We start from the raw sequence: 18,214 nt of genomic DNA, 5'->3' as shown, positions 1-18,214 counted from the left end.
AGATAATGGTAAGTGTTGATGAATTTATCAATCAAATGCAATTTAGACGGGTCTTTACTGAGTTTGGCCATGAATTCGCATAACATTATAGGAACGTGTATGCTATTAAATGAGCACAATTGGTGCCACATGTCGATAAACTTTATTGTCCAAACGTACGTAAATGTTGTCAACTTAGAAGAAAATTTTCAGCTTCAATCATCTCATCACACCTCCAGTAAGTATATCTAGCACATCTACCTTTCTTATTAGAGAGAAAGTAGAGAATGTTGGTTTACTGCCTCATCATGTACTATCCCACATCCCCTTTCAAGTATAAATGAAATAGCTGTCTGGATGGAAAGGTGATAGGGGGATGAAATATTTAAATCATAACCACGAATGTAGTGTATTTGGAGCTTTAATGAAAAACTAATCATCCGACATTTTACGCAACATTTAATTATAATACATGTAGTTGATATATTTTCCTTCATAGTATGTCCTTTTTCTCTTATTTTTGAGGGGGTGGGGTGTTAGTTTAATTAGGCTTTTTTGGTCAGTGGGTTGTTTGTTTTTTTGTTTTTTTATTTTTTTTTTGTTATTTAGGGTTTTTATTGTTCGTTTATTTTTTATGTTTTTTTTTCAGGTGTTGGAGAGTTTTTTGTAGAAAATTACTAAATGAATACAATCATTCTAAATACTGTAATAGCATGATACTAGAGTCTTTGTTACATTTCTATACTTTCAGACGAAATCCTGACAAAGATGAAGATATCTGTAGCAGGCATTGCATTTATGCTACTAGCACTACACACGAGCAAATCAGAAGGAGATCCTAACAACTACGACGGTTATAATGATGGTAGGTTACAGTAGAATAACTTTAGTTTTATCGTATATGTTTGTCAACACTGATGTAATGAGTTCTAATCCCGCAAGTGGCAGGTGCGTTCGACTCAGATCTCAGTTGACTAGGATTTCCTGCAGAAGGTCTGTGGTTTTCTCTGATGACTCCGGCTTCCTCTACCTATAAAAAAAATGACCGCAACGAAATCGCCAATAGTGCTGAAAGTGGCATTAAACGCAAAATGATTAATCAATCAATATAGGTTTGGAACGGTTGCAAATAACATAGATACCATTATAACGTTATGTCTATATTAGTATTCACTACATTTTCTTAAGTTTGTGGCCTGTTATCCATTTCCTGCAGGAAGCGATATTACTCTTATAAGCGATATCACTCTTATCAAAGATCCTGATGGACTACTTTTCCTCCCTGTCAAAATTTATTTTACTTAACTACATTATTGATACTGCATTGTAGTCTTTTATTATGTCAACCCTATCTAACACTTGTTATCACAGAACATTTCTAAAAATTCTACACAAAAATCTCTACATTTGAAAACAATTAAACATGTTTCAACTTTTATCTATAATTCTATGATGCAAAATAAAATTCAAATCGTATACTTGGTCGTTATATATGTCATATAGATAACAATAAAAAGTCGGATGTGAAATACAACTTTTTTTAGTTTAATCTTTTTATTTTGATAAAAATAAGTATGTTTGACAACGTTGTGATATCTAAAAGTGTTTTTTATTGAAAATATTACGGTCATCCAAAAAGTTGCAGTCCTTTTTTTTTTTTTAATATTTTGTCCTTTTGTTTTATTCCATTTTTAAAAATTCTACAAAACAATATCTCTTAATCATTTGTTAATAAGTAGGTGAATTACATCCATATAACATGTCATATATAGGTACCTATAGATATATATATTACTTCAAAGCAAAGCATCTGTCTCTAAAGTTAACATTAGTTCATACAAATATCAAAAGAGACGTTTCCATACGTCGATTAGCGGCGATCTATAACACAGGAAACCATGTAAAGAGGAAAAGAGGATACATCAGCCGTCACAGCTAAAGCGAAGCGATATGCCTTTATTTCATCTTTGCAGATGTCAGAACAAGCCCAGTTTAACATATTACAATTCAGTAGATGGTGCTGCATGGAAATCATAACATATAAGCTAGATGTGTTAGACTGAAGAGAGAAAAAAAGAAATTTGTATTCAACAAATTATTGGAATCTTCAATGAATTCCAATCTGTTTAACTCAAAGCTCTAATTCACGATCTAACGGTACGCTTAATAACAATAATTCCTGAACGGTTCAGTGAGATTATATGTCTCGCCTGCGACTGCTGCTATCAGTGTTCAAGCATTATATTGACTACAGGAAAATTAAATCTATTGAGAATACATAAAAATTTATAAGAAAAATCAATTTTATCTCAGTGTGAAAGCTCTCAATTGGTTATGAAAATGTTTATGGTAATGTTAATTACGTGTTCGTGAAATACTTAAAGTGGAAAGATCTAAATTTTACTCTAGATGACTACGAAAAAGAAACGTATCATGAATTTCCATGTTTTGTTTAAGAGCTGTTAACGCTATATATAATGTAAGTAAATGTTATCTCCATTTACCAGTCACCTACGGAACATAGGAAAACATCTCAGTTTATTTCTCCGAATGCTATTTCTTGATCATGAAGCAGTTTCAGTTCAAGTTTAATCAAATTATTATAAAGGTTGACAAAGGTATTGATGTCTGCAAAAACCGCAACTACAGACTGTACCTTGATTGTGACGCTGCCGACGAAGTCGAAGACAAAAATCGATATAACATACATGTAGGAATAGTGTTGATTAAAAAATTAAAAACCCAAACGCCGAAACAATAGCTTCGTCGCTTTGCTGAACTTAAGATGTCGTGTTGCCGTATATCATATTTGTATTTTTTTTTATTATTTGGTGCATGAATAATTTCGTTATTTTTCTAGTTTGAAATGTTTTCAATTTTTCATGGCGGGGCCTTTTAGGAGAAGACCATTTCATTTGGGGGGGAGAGGGGGCACGATGATTTGAAAATGAATAACTTGGTATTATGATGAAAACTGAATATAAATGACTTTGCACAAGACAGGATGAAAATTAATATTCTGAAACAAAAAACGCTGATAGTTAAGGAGACTAATGTGTACAAGAGGGAAAATAAATTTTCGCGAAGCAAAGCCACAGGAACAAAATAAGCGTGCGTAGCAACAGATAAAAATAAATGGTCAATCCGGAAAAAAATCCTATGCCCCTTTACCACCCCTTCAGAATACCAAATGGTCGTTCCCGTATAGGTTGCTAGGCGGTATGGGTTTTGCTAATTACTGATGGTCGGACGGTGACTTATAATTGCTTACTTCTACGTCATTTGGTCTCAATGCCAACATAACACATCTTCTATATATGTATTATGGTTACCACGGTTGCAGAGTTCGATTCAAAAGGAAGCGAAAAGGACTATAATTGCTAATTTCTATGTCATTTGGTCACTGGTGGAGAGTTGTCTCATTACATTCATATCACATGTTCTTATTTTTATATTTATGACTATATAGATTATGATTTAAAGCTATTCACTATCTCAATAATCTATCGAACTTTAATTGAAATTTTAAAAAATATAATATAACAAAATAACCAAATGACAGCCACATGCTTAACCTGTTTTATCACAATTTCCAAAATGTATACATAAATATAAGATACATTCTGGTAAATGAGGTTATTAACAATTAGTGCACGTAAGGGTTCCTGGCATTGTTTCGAAGCTTTTAAATTTCTGACTTTTAGATTATATATTCGAATCTAACCCGTAACAAGAGGCTGTTCATGGTACTAGATTCTTTCTGATTTTCTTCTTACAGCGTTGTGTTTCTTTGCCTTCCATTACAACTCAGAACGAAATCATTACTTCAAATTTAAAATAATTAGTTACTGTTTTCTTTTTCAAGAATGCAGAGGGAAAATAGACATCGTTTTCCTCATTGACAACTCATGGAGCGTTTTAAAGCCTAATTTTGATAAATTAAAAGATTTTATAACTACAACTGCTTACGATCTCAGACCACTTAGTCAGGAACACGTCCTTGTTGGTGTAGATGTGTTTTCAAAGAAAGCTGTGACAGAAATAAGTCTGAAAGGTTGCAACGACTTTTGGTCATTCCGAAAAGCTGTTTCTCAAATTCCTTTTCAAGGAGGACCAACCAATACTCACTGTGCCTTAGACAATGCCTTATGGAATAGCTTTTCCGAAGAGTATGGTAAGTTATTTCTGATATATAATTATAAAAGCTATTCAGAAGAAATACAAAACACTATACAAAATAAGTTATCCTAAAAGAGATAAGACAAACTCCTCCCGAGTTTATTTCACACAAGAGCCATTTTATAAAAAAAAATTACTAAAAAATATTTACTCAAATTCATAGTATTACAGATTTTATTTGCAAGTTAAGGTTTTAACAGCATTTTGTAAGTATTCCGAGCATGTGACCAAATTATAAATTCCAATAGATTGCTCTTAACTACAAATGGCAACATAATCTGCAAAGTTCTCAAAGCATGTATGTAATACTATGTTAAAAAGTTAAAAAAAATCAGTCAAAAACTTTAGTTTTGATATGAAGTAATTATGAGAATATCAGAAGAAGTAGGATGCCATAAAATAATTAACTATTGAAGAGAGATTTTATTGATAAACAACTAGCCTTTTGTATATCTAATAGGAGGTAGACCTTATGTACCAAAGCTTGCAATTATCTTCACCGATGGTAAATCTCAAGATAAGAAGGCAACTTGGGAGGCTGCATATAGGTTAAAAGATTCTGGCGTTAATGTTGTTGCTATTGGCATAGGTCCACATATTGATGAGGAGGAGCTTGTGGCCATTTCATCAGATGGAAATCCTTACAAATTACCAAATTTTGGTTCGTTGGAACACCCATCATTTAGGAAATCAATATATGGAGTGATTCATAAAATCAAAAGAGCTATCTGTTATTGTAAGTGTTCAACTACTCATCGAACATCGAACTCATCTTCATTTATAAGAGTATGATCTGTAATAAGTAATTTAAGGTCAAGCATACTGAATACTTAATGTGGCTCGTTTTCAGGAGAAAGGCCCAAGTAAATAACTACTTATAAATCACTGGTATATTTGTGTCAACCATTTTCACAAATATATTCTAAGCTTCTAAATAACGCTGAATATTAAAAATTCTTTTTCACAAGAATGCTCGAAATGTGTTCAGAGCCCACACTTTTGACTCAAAATTTGTATAGGTACATGCAACAATACAAAGCAATGTATTCAAAATGAGTCGAAATTTTTTTAGACAATTGTATCAGATGAACTTTCGCTCAATAGAATTTGAACGTCAACTTTACAACGACAAAAAACAAGAAAAAAATACAACTGTTATAGATCCACTGAAACGTTTTATCGGCAACACACAACTAAGCTTTTTTATGAATAAATCAAAAATGCCAACATAAACAACAAATTCTTCTATATCCAATAATCAAATTGTGTATCGGACTCTATATGTATTAATATTTGGAAAGGAGGGATAAATCAATATAATAGAATTCTATATGACTGTCATACAAGTGAGAAGTTTAGCTAGCTATAAATCCAGATTTAATCCACCATTTTCTAAATAAGGAAATGCCTGTACCAAGTCAGGAATATGACAATTGTTTTCAATTCGTTTGATGTGTTTGAGATTTTTATATTGCCATTTGATAAGGGACTTTCCGTTTTGAATTTTCCTTGGAGTTCGGTATTTTTGTTATTCTACTTTTTGTGTACAGTCACTTCCTTCTTTCTATGATGATATAAAACATTTTGTATATATTGTGAATTGGGGGACTACAGTATGTTCATTAAGAGTGGCCAACATAATTTATGTAGTCTTCAATAAATAGACATCGTGTCTATTCGATTGGTCCTGCTGTAAATTGATGTTGTGAATAGAGTAAACAGCAACTTTACAAAATTTGCCATCAACATCATACTCTCGAAACAACGAAGACACTTAGAAAGACATTAAAATAAACTACGGGCGATGTATCTGATTTTGGGACAAGCACATGCATATGTGACAGAAACTAGTATTTTGAGCTTTCAACCATCTTCACTTTAATTCAAACTGATGACTAAACAAAGCTTTTCAATGTAACTTTTCTAAGTAAATAAAGCTGTTGCGAGATAAAATGTCTATACATTATGCTGTTGTGTCTCAGTTGAATAACACACGGTTCATTTTTCATAGCCAATTGGCTAATAACGATTATCAAAACGTTGTGAATTGACTTTAATTTTTGGGCGACCAATGCTATATATACAATATATATATTCAAATATATATCTATATTTCAGCTGAGTCAATCTATAATTGAAACACACGAAAGCGTAAGTAAACTTTGCAATGACTTAATTAAAACTTGAAAGTGTCTGCCTTCCCGGCTTTTTTTATTTTTAAAATACAAGGTATAGTTTTCACTATGTCCGTTTGTCGGTCTGTCTGTTTGTCAACATATTTTGTGTGTGCAAAAACTCCAAAAGTGTAGGTAGGTTAGCAAAGAAATGTTACACAGATGTTGTGCATAATATTAAGATGTGCATATTATATTTTGGTGAAATTCGGCTCATTAATTTTGGAACAAAACTTAGTTTTTGTTCAATAATCACAAATTTTGAGAAATGTCCTTTGTAAACGTAAAACCTCCTAAAATATAGGTAGGAATCCATTGAAATTTTACACAGTTGTTATGCAGAATATGTAAATGTGCATATCTCATTTTGGTGAAATTCCGCTCATTAATTTGCGAAAACAATTCGTTTTTGTAAAAACAAAATACAAATTTTGAGAAATGTCTTCTTATAATAGGATTTAAACAAAAACTGATATATATGTGTATCAAGTTATTTCAAAGTGATAGACAAATTAAGACAAATGGTAAAAACTTGCTTTTCGCTTTAAAAAGTTACAAATTTTGAGAAGCATCTTTTTGTAGTAGCATGTCATCACAAATTGATATAACAATATAGGCATAGTATGCTTTCCAAATTGTTTCCTCAAATCAAATTTGTGTTAAAAACTTAGTTTTTCTTAAAAAATGATAAATTCTGAGAATCAAATTTCTTGCTAGGATTTGAATGACAAAAAGAATCATTTGCTTTTACCAAATGATTCTCTGTGTGAAACTATTGGTTTCCCGTAAATGACCACCAACATAAATGTCGTAGACATATATTGATTGAAAACACATCCTGAATTAAATGCTGGAGTCAAAATGTATGAAAATCGACAACCTATGAATATTTGCTTTGTATGCATCAGTCTCTTTGTCTCACAAACAAATGTGCAAGCGGGGCCATTGCTGACATGTCAGTTTTCTCTAGTTTGTCGTCTGTTATAATTATTTTACGTTTAATTTGATTAGATTCAATCAGTATGTTTCACAATTTTTTATCAATGAGCCTTTTATACGTACTATACGACATGAGCTTGCTTATTGTTGAAGGCCGAACGATGAACTATATCAGTTTAGTCATTGTCCTTTGGTCTTTGGTGGATAGTTCAACTTGTTTCATTTGTAATCATACCACATTAGTTGATTTATAGTTCATGCATATTTTTTTATTAACATGTTTTCCTTATATTTGTAGGTTTCATTGAGGGTATTTATATGAAGAAACAACCTGTCGCTTTTTCATTAAAAATAAAAATCAAGAAATTTTGTTTCTATTCACTTCATTTTCATAATGAAAAATCTACATACAAAAAACTCATCAAAGTTACCTTTTTTTATAATTTTGTACGCCAGACGGGTTTTCGTTTATAAAACAGTTATTTTTATATATTTGACACTCGAATAAAAAAGTTAAAATGTCAAATATAGTACGAAGTTGAAGAGCATTGAGGTTTTGCATATTACTGATAACATAATAGTTGGATGAAAGTTTTCTAATTCTAGAAGGTAACGTACTTTGAGCTTGTTTTAAGAAAATGCGAGCCTTGAAGTTCTTTTGTACGGTATAATTGAATATTATTTACTGGAACGCTTGAACTTTTGTTGTTTATTATAAAAGTTTTATTATCATTTTGTTCCTTAATCCTTTTATTGTACGATTTTTTATGTAACCTTTGAAATCCCACTGACCTAGATTTAAAAGAGAAGGCCTGTACTAAAACAAATTGTTTAAACCCGCAACTTATCTACTTGCATATCCCAAGTAAGAAGTCTCAACAGCGGTCTTTGGATCCATCATAATGTGTTTTTTGCTCCTCTTTATATAATTTTGTTGTGATGGCAGATCTTTGACGATACCATATACCGAAATGACAAAGACAAACAGTTTCATTTTCGTTTTGAAAATACTTTGAGGAGAAACAATTGGCATGATAACAACTATTTCCCTATTATGTATTGTCCATTAAGAATTCTACATTTTTCCGATTTTTCAACTTAGCTCAATGTGTTTTCGGATATAGAAAACAAAATTTTAATTGTGTAACTTGATAGAGTGTAAATATGACCTGTATGTAAGATAATGGTTTTCAATGATACGTAAGGGCCCCCATCAGATGTCAAATTCATATTCACCGATTTGACTCAAATTCTCATATTTGATTTGTAACATACTAAAACGTATATCCAACTTACAAAAAATCTAAAATGAACAATTAACATTGCATGGACTCGATAATATGTATCCGCATTTCGTGTGTATTTTAGTCTAGACGCCATCTAATTAACCATTGAGGTGACATCCGAAGACTGCCGACGGTCATATAACCCAATATAAACATAAATATAGATATGAATAGATTGCGAACACGTGCAAATGGATTTTTCTAGGTCTGTTTGATTTCATATTATAGGTAAAACAAATATGTTAATCATCCTGTTTTTACTATAAGAATCAGTTTTTGTGGATCGAATCAGTCAACCAAATGGTTTACTCTTGTTTCACTTTCATTGTTGACATTCGTTTTCTTTTAATAGCTGAACACGCATAGTGCATGCGTAGCCCATCTCTAGCTAAGGGTTTAAATAGAAGGTCACATGAATACGGATTCAATGAGGTCGAATTATTCACTTGCAAGTGAATAATTCATCAGCAATGTTTCGTTGCTGATTTTGACAAAATTGAACCAAACTGGCTGCTTAAAGCGAATTATTATTTCACTATTTCACTTTCATTTATGATTGAACAAAAAAAAATCATATTTTTTTTATTTTGTATATATTTCGTAGCTAATGCCCCTTTTAGCTCTTACAGGGTTTGTTAAAGTAATCAATTCTTGTTTTTGTTTTGGTTATAGTGTACTGTATCCGATGTCATTTGTATCAATATTTCAACAGTTCAACAGCTTTATATGAAATTGTAAAAAAGTACAAATAGTATTATATCATAGAATTTATAAAAAAAAATAGCATGTAAAAGCAAAGATATTACGTGCTCAACAATCCAATAATGTTAATCATTGCCTATTGTCATAGGATATGATAGTAAATATTATCATTCTACCCGCGAAAACATGGCAACTACAAATTATTAATACTCAAATTCAAGTGTATGTCAAATTGTATAAAATGTTGTTTTTACTGACGCAGTCAGAAATAATCTTGGTTGTGTGGCCTAACGACGCTTAACTATGGCAACGGCATGCATGATGTCACCAATCTTTATATATCATGAATATTCATGGTTTACTTTAAACTCTATGTTCACATCTGAATGCGTCAGATAACTTTTCTAAGGATAGTACTTGTTCAAAAGTGCTTTTTTTGTTTGATGGTTTGATATGACAATACGTAAATATTTGCCTCATATCTTAAAAAAACAGCATGAAATATAGATGATACAAGATAAGTCGCATCTAAAGTTTAACAAAGGGGATGTTTTTTCCCATTTGAAAGTACATCTTCGTTGATATAAAATGCCAAGTTATGACCAAACTCAGTAACGACCCGTCTAAATGGCATTTAATAAATAAATTCAACAACACTTACCGTTATCTTGATGATATTTTTACGTTTAATAATAAAGAATTTTCTAAATATACTACCGAAATTTACCCACAGGAACTTCCCTTAAGGATGTTTGCTACTCTGTTTCAAAATAACAAGCTTTTTAAAAGACTGTTCTAAAATGATAATATATAAACAAAGGAACTAAAAAAGCAGAAAAAAATGAAGGGTCCGTGTGCTTGTTTTCGTGATATACCATTGGAAATTTTGCGGGAAATGATTCTCTCTAGATTTTTCATACATTTAACATTGGCTGCTTTTTTGTTTCAAAAACTATGAAAAAATAACAAGGATTTTATAAGATTTTCAAATATGGCTTTTTAAACTATATGTAATAAAATTATGAAAAGAAAAGTAGAAGTTAGTGGGCAAAATATTTGAATGGCAATACATCAATAAAACCAGAGGATTCCGAAAATCTGGCAAAAATTCAAAAACAAGAGGAGCAAACATCCTTAAATAAATCGAATATAAACGGTAATAATAAACTCATCACAGATACCAGGACTGAAATTTTGTATTTGCGCCAAACGCGCGTTTCGTCTACAAAAGACTCATCAGTTACGCTTGAATCAAAAAAAGTTAAAAAGGCCAAATAAGGTACGAAGTTGAAGAGCATTGAGGACCAAATAACTCTTCTTTCCTAGATTAAGATATTTCAGTTTTACACGAGAAACTTTACACTAAAATTTACAACAAAAGGGACGATTTTTCGTTTCCTATTGTTAATTTTCGTGTTTTTGACGGTGATGTTCCTTTGGCACCATCTTACGGTGTTACATCACAATTCGTTTGCTATGCCTGTGTCTGTTGTGACATTTGGGATTTCAATGCACGTAATCTATATATTACTGGTAAATTATTAAGTCAGGGATTTCGTTACTACAAATTGCTTTACTTAAAACCTTTACTAAATTTTTCCATAGATACAAAGATTTGGTTTGGAAGTTTGGTTGTACCTGTAGACAACTTATTTCAAACGGGAAAGCACATCCTAATTTTTACGGAGATGTTGTTTACCGAGCCTTGAAATTTAGATACAATCCGGATTAACTTATCGATCCTTTAAATAAACTTATTCTAAAAGGTTACCAATCGAACCCTGTAATTAGATTTTTGAATATTTTTATTGGTATTTATATTGATTGTGTTATCAGTAAATTAAAATCAAACTAAATATTTTTTTATATACATATGTTCATCCATAGCGCTACAATCTGTCGATACCTGTATCTTAGCTTTGCACAAAGGCATGTTTTACTCTGACTGTTAATAACGTCTTATACTAAATTCATTAGATGCTTGATATGTACTGATTGATATTTTAGTCTTAAATGCAAGGTTTTTTTATTAGTTGTTATTGGCTTTGAACCAGATGTAAGTAATTGCGAGTACTCTCAGATCTGTACTTAGAGTCTTTTTTGTTGTTGTAGGGATGTATAAGAGAGGCGAAAGATACCAAAGGGACATTCAAACTCATAAGTCGAAAATAAACTGACAACGCCATGGCTAAGAAAGAAAAAGACCAACAGACAAACAATAGTAAACAAAACACAACATAGAAAACATATAAGCATCCTGCTACGTCCAGTCTGTGTTTTTGTTATATGTATTTCTGCTTTGTATTGATCTGATGAGTTAAACCCTAGGCATTTTCAACTGATTTTTATAGTTTGTTCTCATGTTGTATTGTTACACCACTGTCCCAGGTTAAAGGGAGGACTGTCGCCTTCAAAAAAGCTTAACCTCGCCTCATTCTGTATGTGCCTGGCCCCAGTCAGGAGCCTTTACTTCAGTGGTTGTCGTTTGTTGCTGTAAATCATATTTGTTTTGCATTCATTATTTTGTACATAAATCGGGCCGCTAGTTTTCTCGTTTGAATTGTTTTACATTTCGGGGCCTTTTATATTATAAAAGACTGACTTTGCGATATGAGTTTTGTTCATTGTTGAAGACCGTACTATTACCTAAAGTTGGTAACTTCTATGTCATTTGGTTTCTGTTGGAGAGTTGTCTCATTGGCAATTATACCACATCTTCTTATTTTTATATTAACAACTTTACAGATGCCGAGATTAGAGTTTTCTTAAATTTGGTGTAAGTCATGAGTGTTAGATGCGTTCCGAAATAAAGAAAAAAATATTCGGACGAAAAACTACAATAAAGGCGGTCGTTTCTACATTCAACTTTATGTATTGTAAACAGATATCTTTGATATACCAAATACAAATTGTGTATATACGTCAATAAACATTGTTCTTTTTTTATTTTCATAAATCTGGTAAATTTAAGGTCAAGAAATAACTACTTTTCTTTTTTAGTTTTTTACACTAATATGCTTCTTTTCTGCTGAATTAGATATAAAGTGACTTACAATTGCCCATTTTTGATTATCCATGTCATATGGAATCTTATTTTTGTGAACACTTTATTATTCCTTACTTCCTAATGTGAAAAGGGGCAATGATTGGGCAACTGGGGAAATTGAGTTCAATTTAAAAATTGTTGGAATGAAAAAAAAGAGAAAAATTAATTTAGTAATTGAAGAAAACGATACGAAATGTCGTTTAGTGGGTGAAATTAATAATAAAAAAAAAAATGGAAAGAAATAAAATGGCAGGAAAACATGTTATCATTTAAAATGTAAACATCATAATTCATCCCTTTGTGTGAGTAAGTTAAATGCATTTTCTCGGTCAACTGCATTAAAACTGCTACTTATTTTGCATGGCCGTGCATACAGAACAGACGCTGCTTTAAGTTATAAAGGATATTTTTTCTAGTAGGATTAACTGTAAAAGGAAGTATTTACTTTACTATATACATTTTTATTACAGATATTGTCAGAAGCTAAAAACAATTATGCAAATTTGTTTCCATTATCAAGGTTCAGTGTACAAAGAAAAAATATTGTACTTATACAACATCGATAAAAATACCTACCTGTGTTCATCATTTTTGAAACCACCAAATTGTATTAAAACTTTAATTTTAGAATTTTACGACCTATAATGCCGAGATTATTTTGGTTTTTACAACTGAAAACTGTAAAATCATGTAGGATATTTAAAACACAGAAAAATATAGTGTTACACTTTGTAGAACGGTACTTTGTCTTTATATTAGTTGTTTTTTTGTTTTACGTACAATCTTATGCCTCAATGATTTTTAGTTTGTTCTTTTGTTGTAATTATAGGGATGAGAGCTTACAACCATGTTTGTCAATACATTTCAGGCGGGGGTTTGAGCGCTTACAAACATGTTTAACTCTGTACCTTTCTGTATGTGCCTGCCACAGGTCAGGAGTTTGTAATTCTGTGTATGTCCTTGGTTTCCGCTTGTCTCATTTGTTTTTCGTTTGTAGCTTTGTTATGAATCAGGCTTTTGGTTTTCTCGTGAAATTAATTCACATATTGTCATGTTAAGGCCTTTTATATGAAAATAACGGATTAAAGCTGACAATACAGCATGGGTTTTGCACTTGCTGAATGTCGTACAGTGCACAATAGATGCTCACATCCACGTCCTTTATAATCGTAGTTATACATACATATGTCGTTTGCAAAGAAGTGTAAATAAACGAGACTGCCGCTGCTGCTGAACTGTCTTGCCAAAAGTATATCATCAGGACTGTAGCCATTTTTTTTTGTGCTAGACAGATTTGAATGGTGACCAGTGTATATAGTGAAATATATTGAAGAAAAATACATCGTGCTCACTAACATCAGCAGCATTCGTCTAAGTGATGATTTTCAGTCAAACGTAAAAAACAAATTTTGTCAGAATCTATGGAATTACTTTTGACACCATGGGTATCAAATCTGTTCATAAAAATAGGTAAGAATATGTTTCCCTTTTCCCCGAGTGTGGCCTACCGAATTAAACTTACACCGGGTTTGTACTTATATGAGCAACACGACTGGTGCCATATGTGGAGCAGGATCTGCTTACCCTTCTGGAGCACTTGACATCACCTAAGTTTTTGGTGGGGTTCTTGTTGCTCAGTCTTTGGTTTTGTATTTTGTGTTTTGTGTCTTTTTTAGTCATGGCGTTGTCTGTTTATTTTCGACTTATGAGTTTCATTATATGAAATCATTTTGTCCTGAGTATGTTTCCTTATCATGCTTAAAAACACGTTGCAATATTGTTTTTCTTGCACCATTCATGATGTAGTTTTAGTAAATATTTTTTTGAGTATTAGATTAATTTATCGATTGCTTTTTAATTATCGTCTAGAAACTGATGTTCCAATAAAAAATGTATTGTTTCACGATCATCGGATGGACAAATTAAGACAACAGTGGTTACAACATTTTCGAAACTCATCTGTCTTGACAAATTAGGTAACGAAGAAAAAACGGCATTTACTAAAAAGTTTTAGCTGAAAGGATCAACAGATTTTTCAAAATCAATGACTTTATAATGCATTCAGAAACCTAATGCATGGCTTAATAAAACTGGAATGGAAATGGGGAATATGTCAAAGAGACAACAACCCGACCAAAGATCAGACAATAGCCGAAGGTCACCAATGGGTCTTCAATGCAGCGAGAAAATCCCACACACGGAGGTGGTCCTCAGCTGGCCCGTAAATAAAATTGTGTGCTAGTTCAGTGAAAATGGACGTCACACTAAACTCCAAATCATATAAATGAACTAAAATTAAAAAACATACTAGACTAACAAAGGCTAGAGGCTTCTGACTTAATTGGGACAGGCGCAAAAATGCGGCGGGGTTAAACATGTTTTGTTAGATCTCAACCCTCCCCGTATACCTCTAGCCAATGTAGAATAAAGAAACACATAGCAATACGCACAGTAAAACTTAGTTTAAAAGAAGTCCGACTCCGATGTCAGAATAGGTAACAAAAGAAACTAAGCAAAATGACAATGATACATAAATTAACAAAGGACTACTAGCAGTTACTGATATAACACTGTATACAAAATATGTATTTTTTTTTTATACATAATGATTTTATGTCTATTTGCGTTGTACGATAATAATAATTTTCCGCAATCAGTATTAAATAATAGTATAAAAAACTTCTTCTGTAACTGTAAAAGATCATAAAGAAACTACTTAAACAAACAAAAATGTCACGTAGACATAAATTTAATATATGCTCAACATGTTCTTAATCCTGTAACGGAACAGAAAAACTACGCACTGTGTATCTGTTGCTTAATCATGTTTCTAAAATGATTAGTTTTGAAAGGGAAGTGAAAAGTTTTAAGCAGGATATAAAAGCATTATAATATTAATTTATTAAATACAAACTGAACATGGCCTCCAAATTGCTTTGACAAATCAACTGTGAGCTCTGCACATATTTAAGAAAATTTAACTCAACGTGTGTTCTGTGAGAAGAGGACAACTTCGAGGATTTTTTCTATATTTATTTTTCACATTTACATCGTAGAAAAAGGGTAAGAATGTTACAATATATTAAGATTATTGCAAAACACAAAATTACCACAAAAAAGAGTGAAAATCAAAATGGGTGTTAAGACAATAAAACATTCTTTGATTTCTCTTTACGGGTTTCAATTATTAAAGCAATCAAAGCACCTAAATGTGTGGAAGTGTGCATAAACATGTTAAGAAGTTAAGTGCTCCTAAGTCTCACTTCGAATTATGATATGATAGTCTTGTAATTTGTAAAACATCCTGATAAAATAAGCTTGTTCTTGTGTCAAAATTGTGTGCGCAGTTATTCCATAGAAATTCTATTCGGTACTGGAGCCATATGAAAACTCACTTTAACATTAAAGTTTTCTCAAAAATACGACATTGTTCTATGTTAATTAAAGCTAACTCGGAAAGACGATTGCTATTGATTACCTTAATTTTTAATCTATACAAACCAAACATCTTATCACAGACAATCAGAAAAAAATACAGACACAATAATAGAGAGTAATATAGTTATCACGTACATTCAAAGGATAAAAAAAACTTCTGTGATTTCACGTAAAGTCGAGTATTTGTGAATTCAGCATGTGTAAAACGAAATTGTCTTGCAAATTATCAAAATATTCAGAAAATGGACACTAATGGGATCTTTAAACTTGCTGTAAAACTTAGATTGGGTATTCTGTAGTCTAAATTTTGTTACTCATTACTAATGCTTGTCAATCGTTTACTTTTATTAACATGTTTATAGCACTAATAACAATTGTGTGTATTTTGATGGGACGAATGATAGTTTATTGACAGAAAAATAATTATACCTGTCAAGAAGAAAACAGTGTGCGCTTTCTTTGGCGGCTATACTAAAAAAACACAAATACAAAAATATAAATGCTGGTGGACTCCATTTCCAGTGGGTATCAATAACGGTTTCAGCGAGGATCTTACGTTTTACGTCTACACACATTTTAACAAATATTGTACTTTATTTCAATATATCGTTCATGAATATAATCTGGAATATTTGAAACAGCTTGCCGCGATATATATCTTTTTTGTGGTGATGCATAACAAGGAATAATTGAGAGCACACTGGTGAGATCAATATATATATTTATCGGTACTTTTCTCTTAATTAAAACGGTATAGATTAGTTTTTTACATATCTCACTTCAAGTTAACATTTCTCCATTCCATCTTGACATTTTCAGTTCTTACTTTACATTTCTTAGCTCCAATTTTGATGAAAGAAATGTAAACTTGGAACGGAGAAATGTCAAGTTGGAAGTGACAAATGTCAACTTGGAGGTGGGAACAGTCAAATTGGAACTAAGAAATGCCAAGTTGGAACATAGAATTGACCAAATCAAGTCGAAAGCGAGGAAACTAATGTCATGTTTGAAATAAGACATTTTAACAACAAAATGTCCTGATCGGTCATTTTGATCTTAACAACATTTGATAAATTTTTAAACTAAATTAATTAATAACTATATAAGTCATGTTTACTCGTTCAGTCAATTTTCAGACTAATCGGTTGCAGTAAGTTCAGTACTGTTCAGACAATTCACTTGCAGCCAATTCAGTACTGTTCAGTAACTTTTCAGGTATTTTATGTGTACAGGTGATAAGAACTACTGAAAAGTATGAACATAGACTGAATAGATCTTAATTAAATGCAAGCAAAGTGTCTGACCAGTACCGAGTTTATCGCATTGAATAAGTCTGAATGGCGACTGAATGACTGAAAATGGCTTGAATATGTATTGTTTAGTCTTTTAAGAAATATTTAATTCAAAACGACCGTTTCATATCAATTTTTTATTAGTGTTCTTAGTTTTGTAATTATTATATATTTAAAGACCTCTAGTTTTTAAATGTTGCACTTTTCGCGAAAATCATTTGATTTCCCTATGCAATATCAAATCTTAGTTGTGTTTATATAAGTTAATTGGCGAGGATACACATTAACTCATATATGTTTTGATAACAACTGAAAGTTGTTTTTATGGAGCTTAGTAATAATAATCATAAGTTGCCATTACGAAACTTATATAAAGGATAACGTTTATTATTAGTAAGTAATGAAAATAATTTTATTCTTTATGGTTTATTTTTTTAACTATGCCCCATTGGTATCTACATATATTTTGAAGCATTATTTCAGTTTTGCAAAGATACAGATTAAATCAAATTTTAACATTACACTCGAAATTTATTTGAACCAAAAGATGCAATGTTTTTGAGTTACCATGTGGGATCACTTACCTAGTCTTGATTTTTACCCCACATTCAATTTAATCATACATAATATAAAGGGAAATTGAAAACGAAACATCTGTATTAAAAAGAAAGTAAACAGATTTCTTAGCATAGTGCTGCCTAACTAATATATCCACAATACATCTACTGTCTTACTAATATATGCTCGATACATCTACTGTCGTACTAATAAAGGCTCGACACATCAACTGTGCTACATAAATACTCGATATATCAACGGTGTTACTTGGATTCTTGATTCACCAACAGTATTACTTATACGCTCAATACATCAATTGTGTTACTTATACGCTCGATACATCAATTGTGTTACTTGTACGCTCGATACATCAACGGTGTTACTGATACGCTCGATAAATCAACAGTGTTACTTAAACGCTCAATACATTAATTGTGTTACTAATAAACTCGATATATCAATGTGTTACTTATGTGTTCGATACATCAACTGTGTTACTTATATCTTCGATATATAAATTGTGTTACTTGTATATGTTCAATACATCAACAGTGTTACTTATATTTTCGATACATCGATTTTTTACTTATACGCTCGATACATCAACTGTGTTATATATAC

At 31.5% G+C, this 18,214-nt stretch overlaps 1 protein-coding gene across 1 annotated transcript in view; it reads left to right on the top strand.

Annotated features, from left to right (window-relative positions):
• Positions 1-747: 747 nt before the first annotated feature.
• The window catches only part of LOC127724943 (collagen alpha-1(XII) chain-like), a 36,007-nt gene continuing 18,540 nt past the window's right edge, over positions 748-18,214 (top strand). The window contains exons 1-5 of the mRNA XM_052231943.1: positions 748-844; positions 3,845-4,153; positions 4,619-4,819; positions 13,135-13,154; positions 15,310-15,368. Coding sequence (XP_052087903.1) covers positions 748-844; positions 3,845-4,153; positions 4,619-4,819; positions 13,135-13,154; positions 15,310-15,368 — 686 coding nt within the window. The remainder of the gene's footprint in view (positions 845-3,844; positions 4,154-4,618; positions 4,820-13,134; positions 13,155-15,309; positions 15,369-18,214) is intronic.

This window comes from Mytilus californianus, unplaced genomic scaffold (assembly GCF_021869535.1).
Source record: "Mytilus californianus isolate M0D057914Y unplaced genomic scaffold, xbMytCali1.0.p SCAF_14, whole genome shotgun sequence".
NCBI classification, from domain to species: Eukaryota; Metazoa; Mollusca; class Bivalvia; order Mytilida; family Mytilidae; genus Mytilus; species Mytilus californianus.
This window is presented reverse-complemented; position numbering and strand designations above follow the sequence as displayed.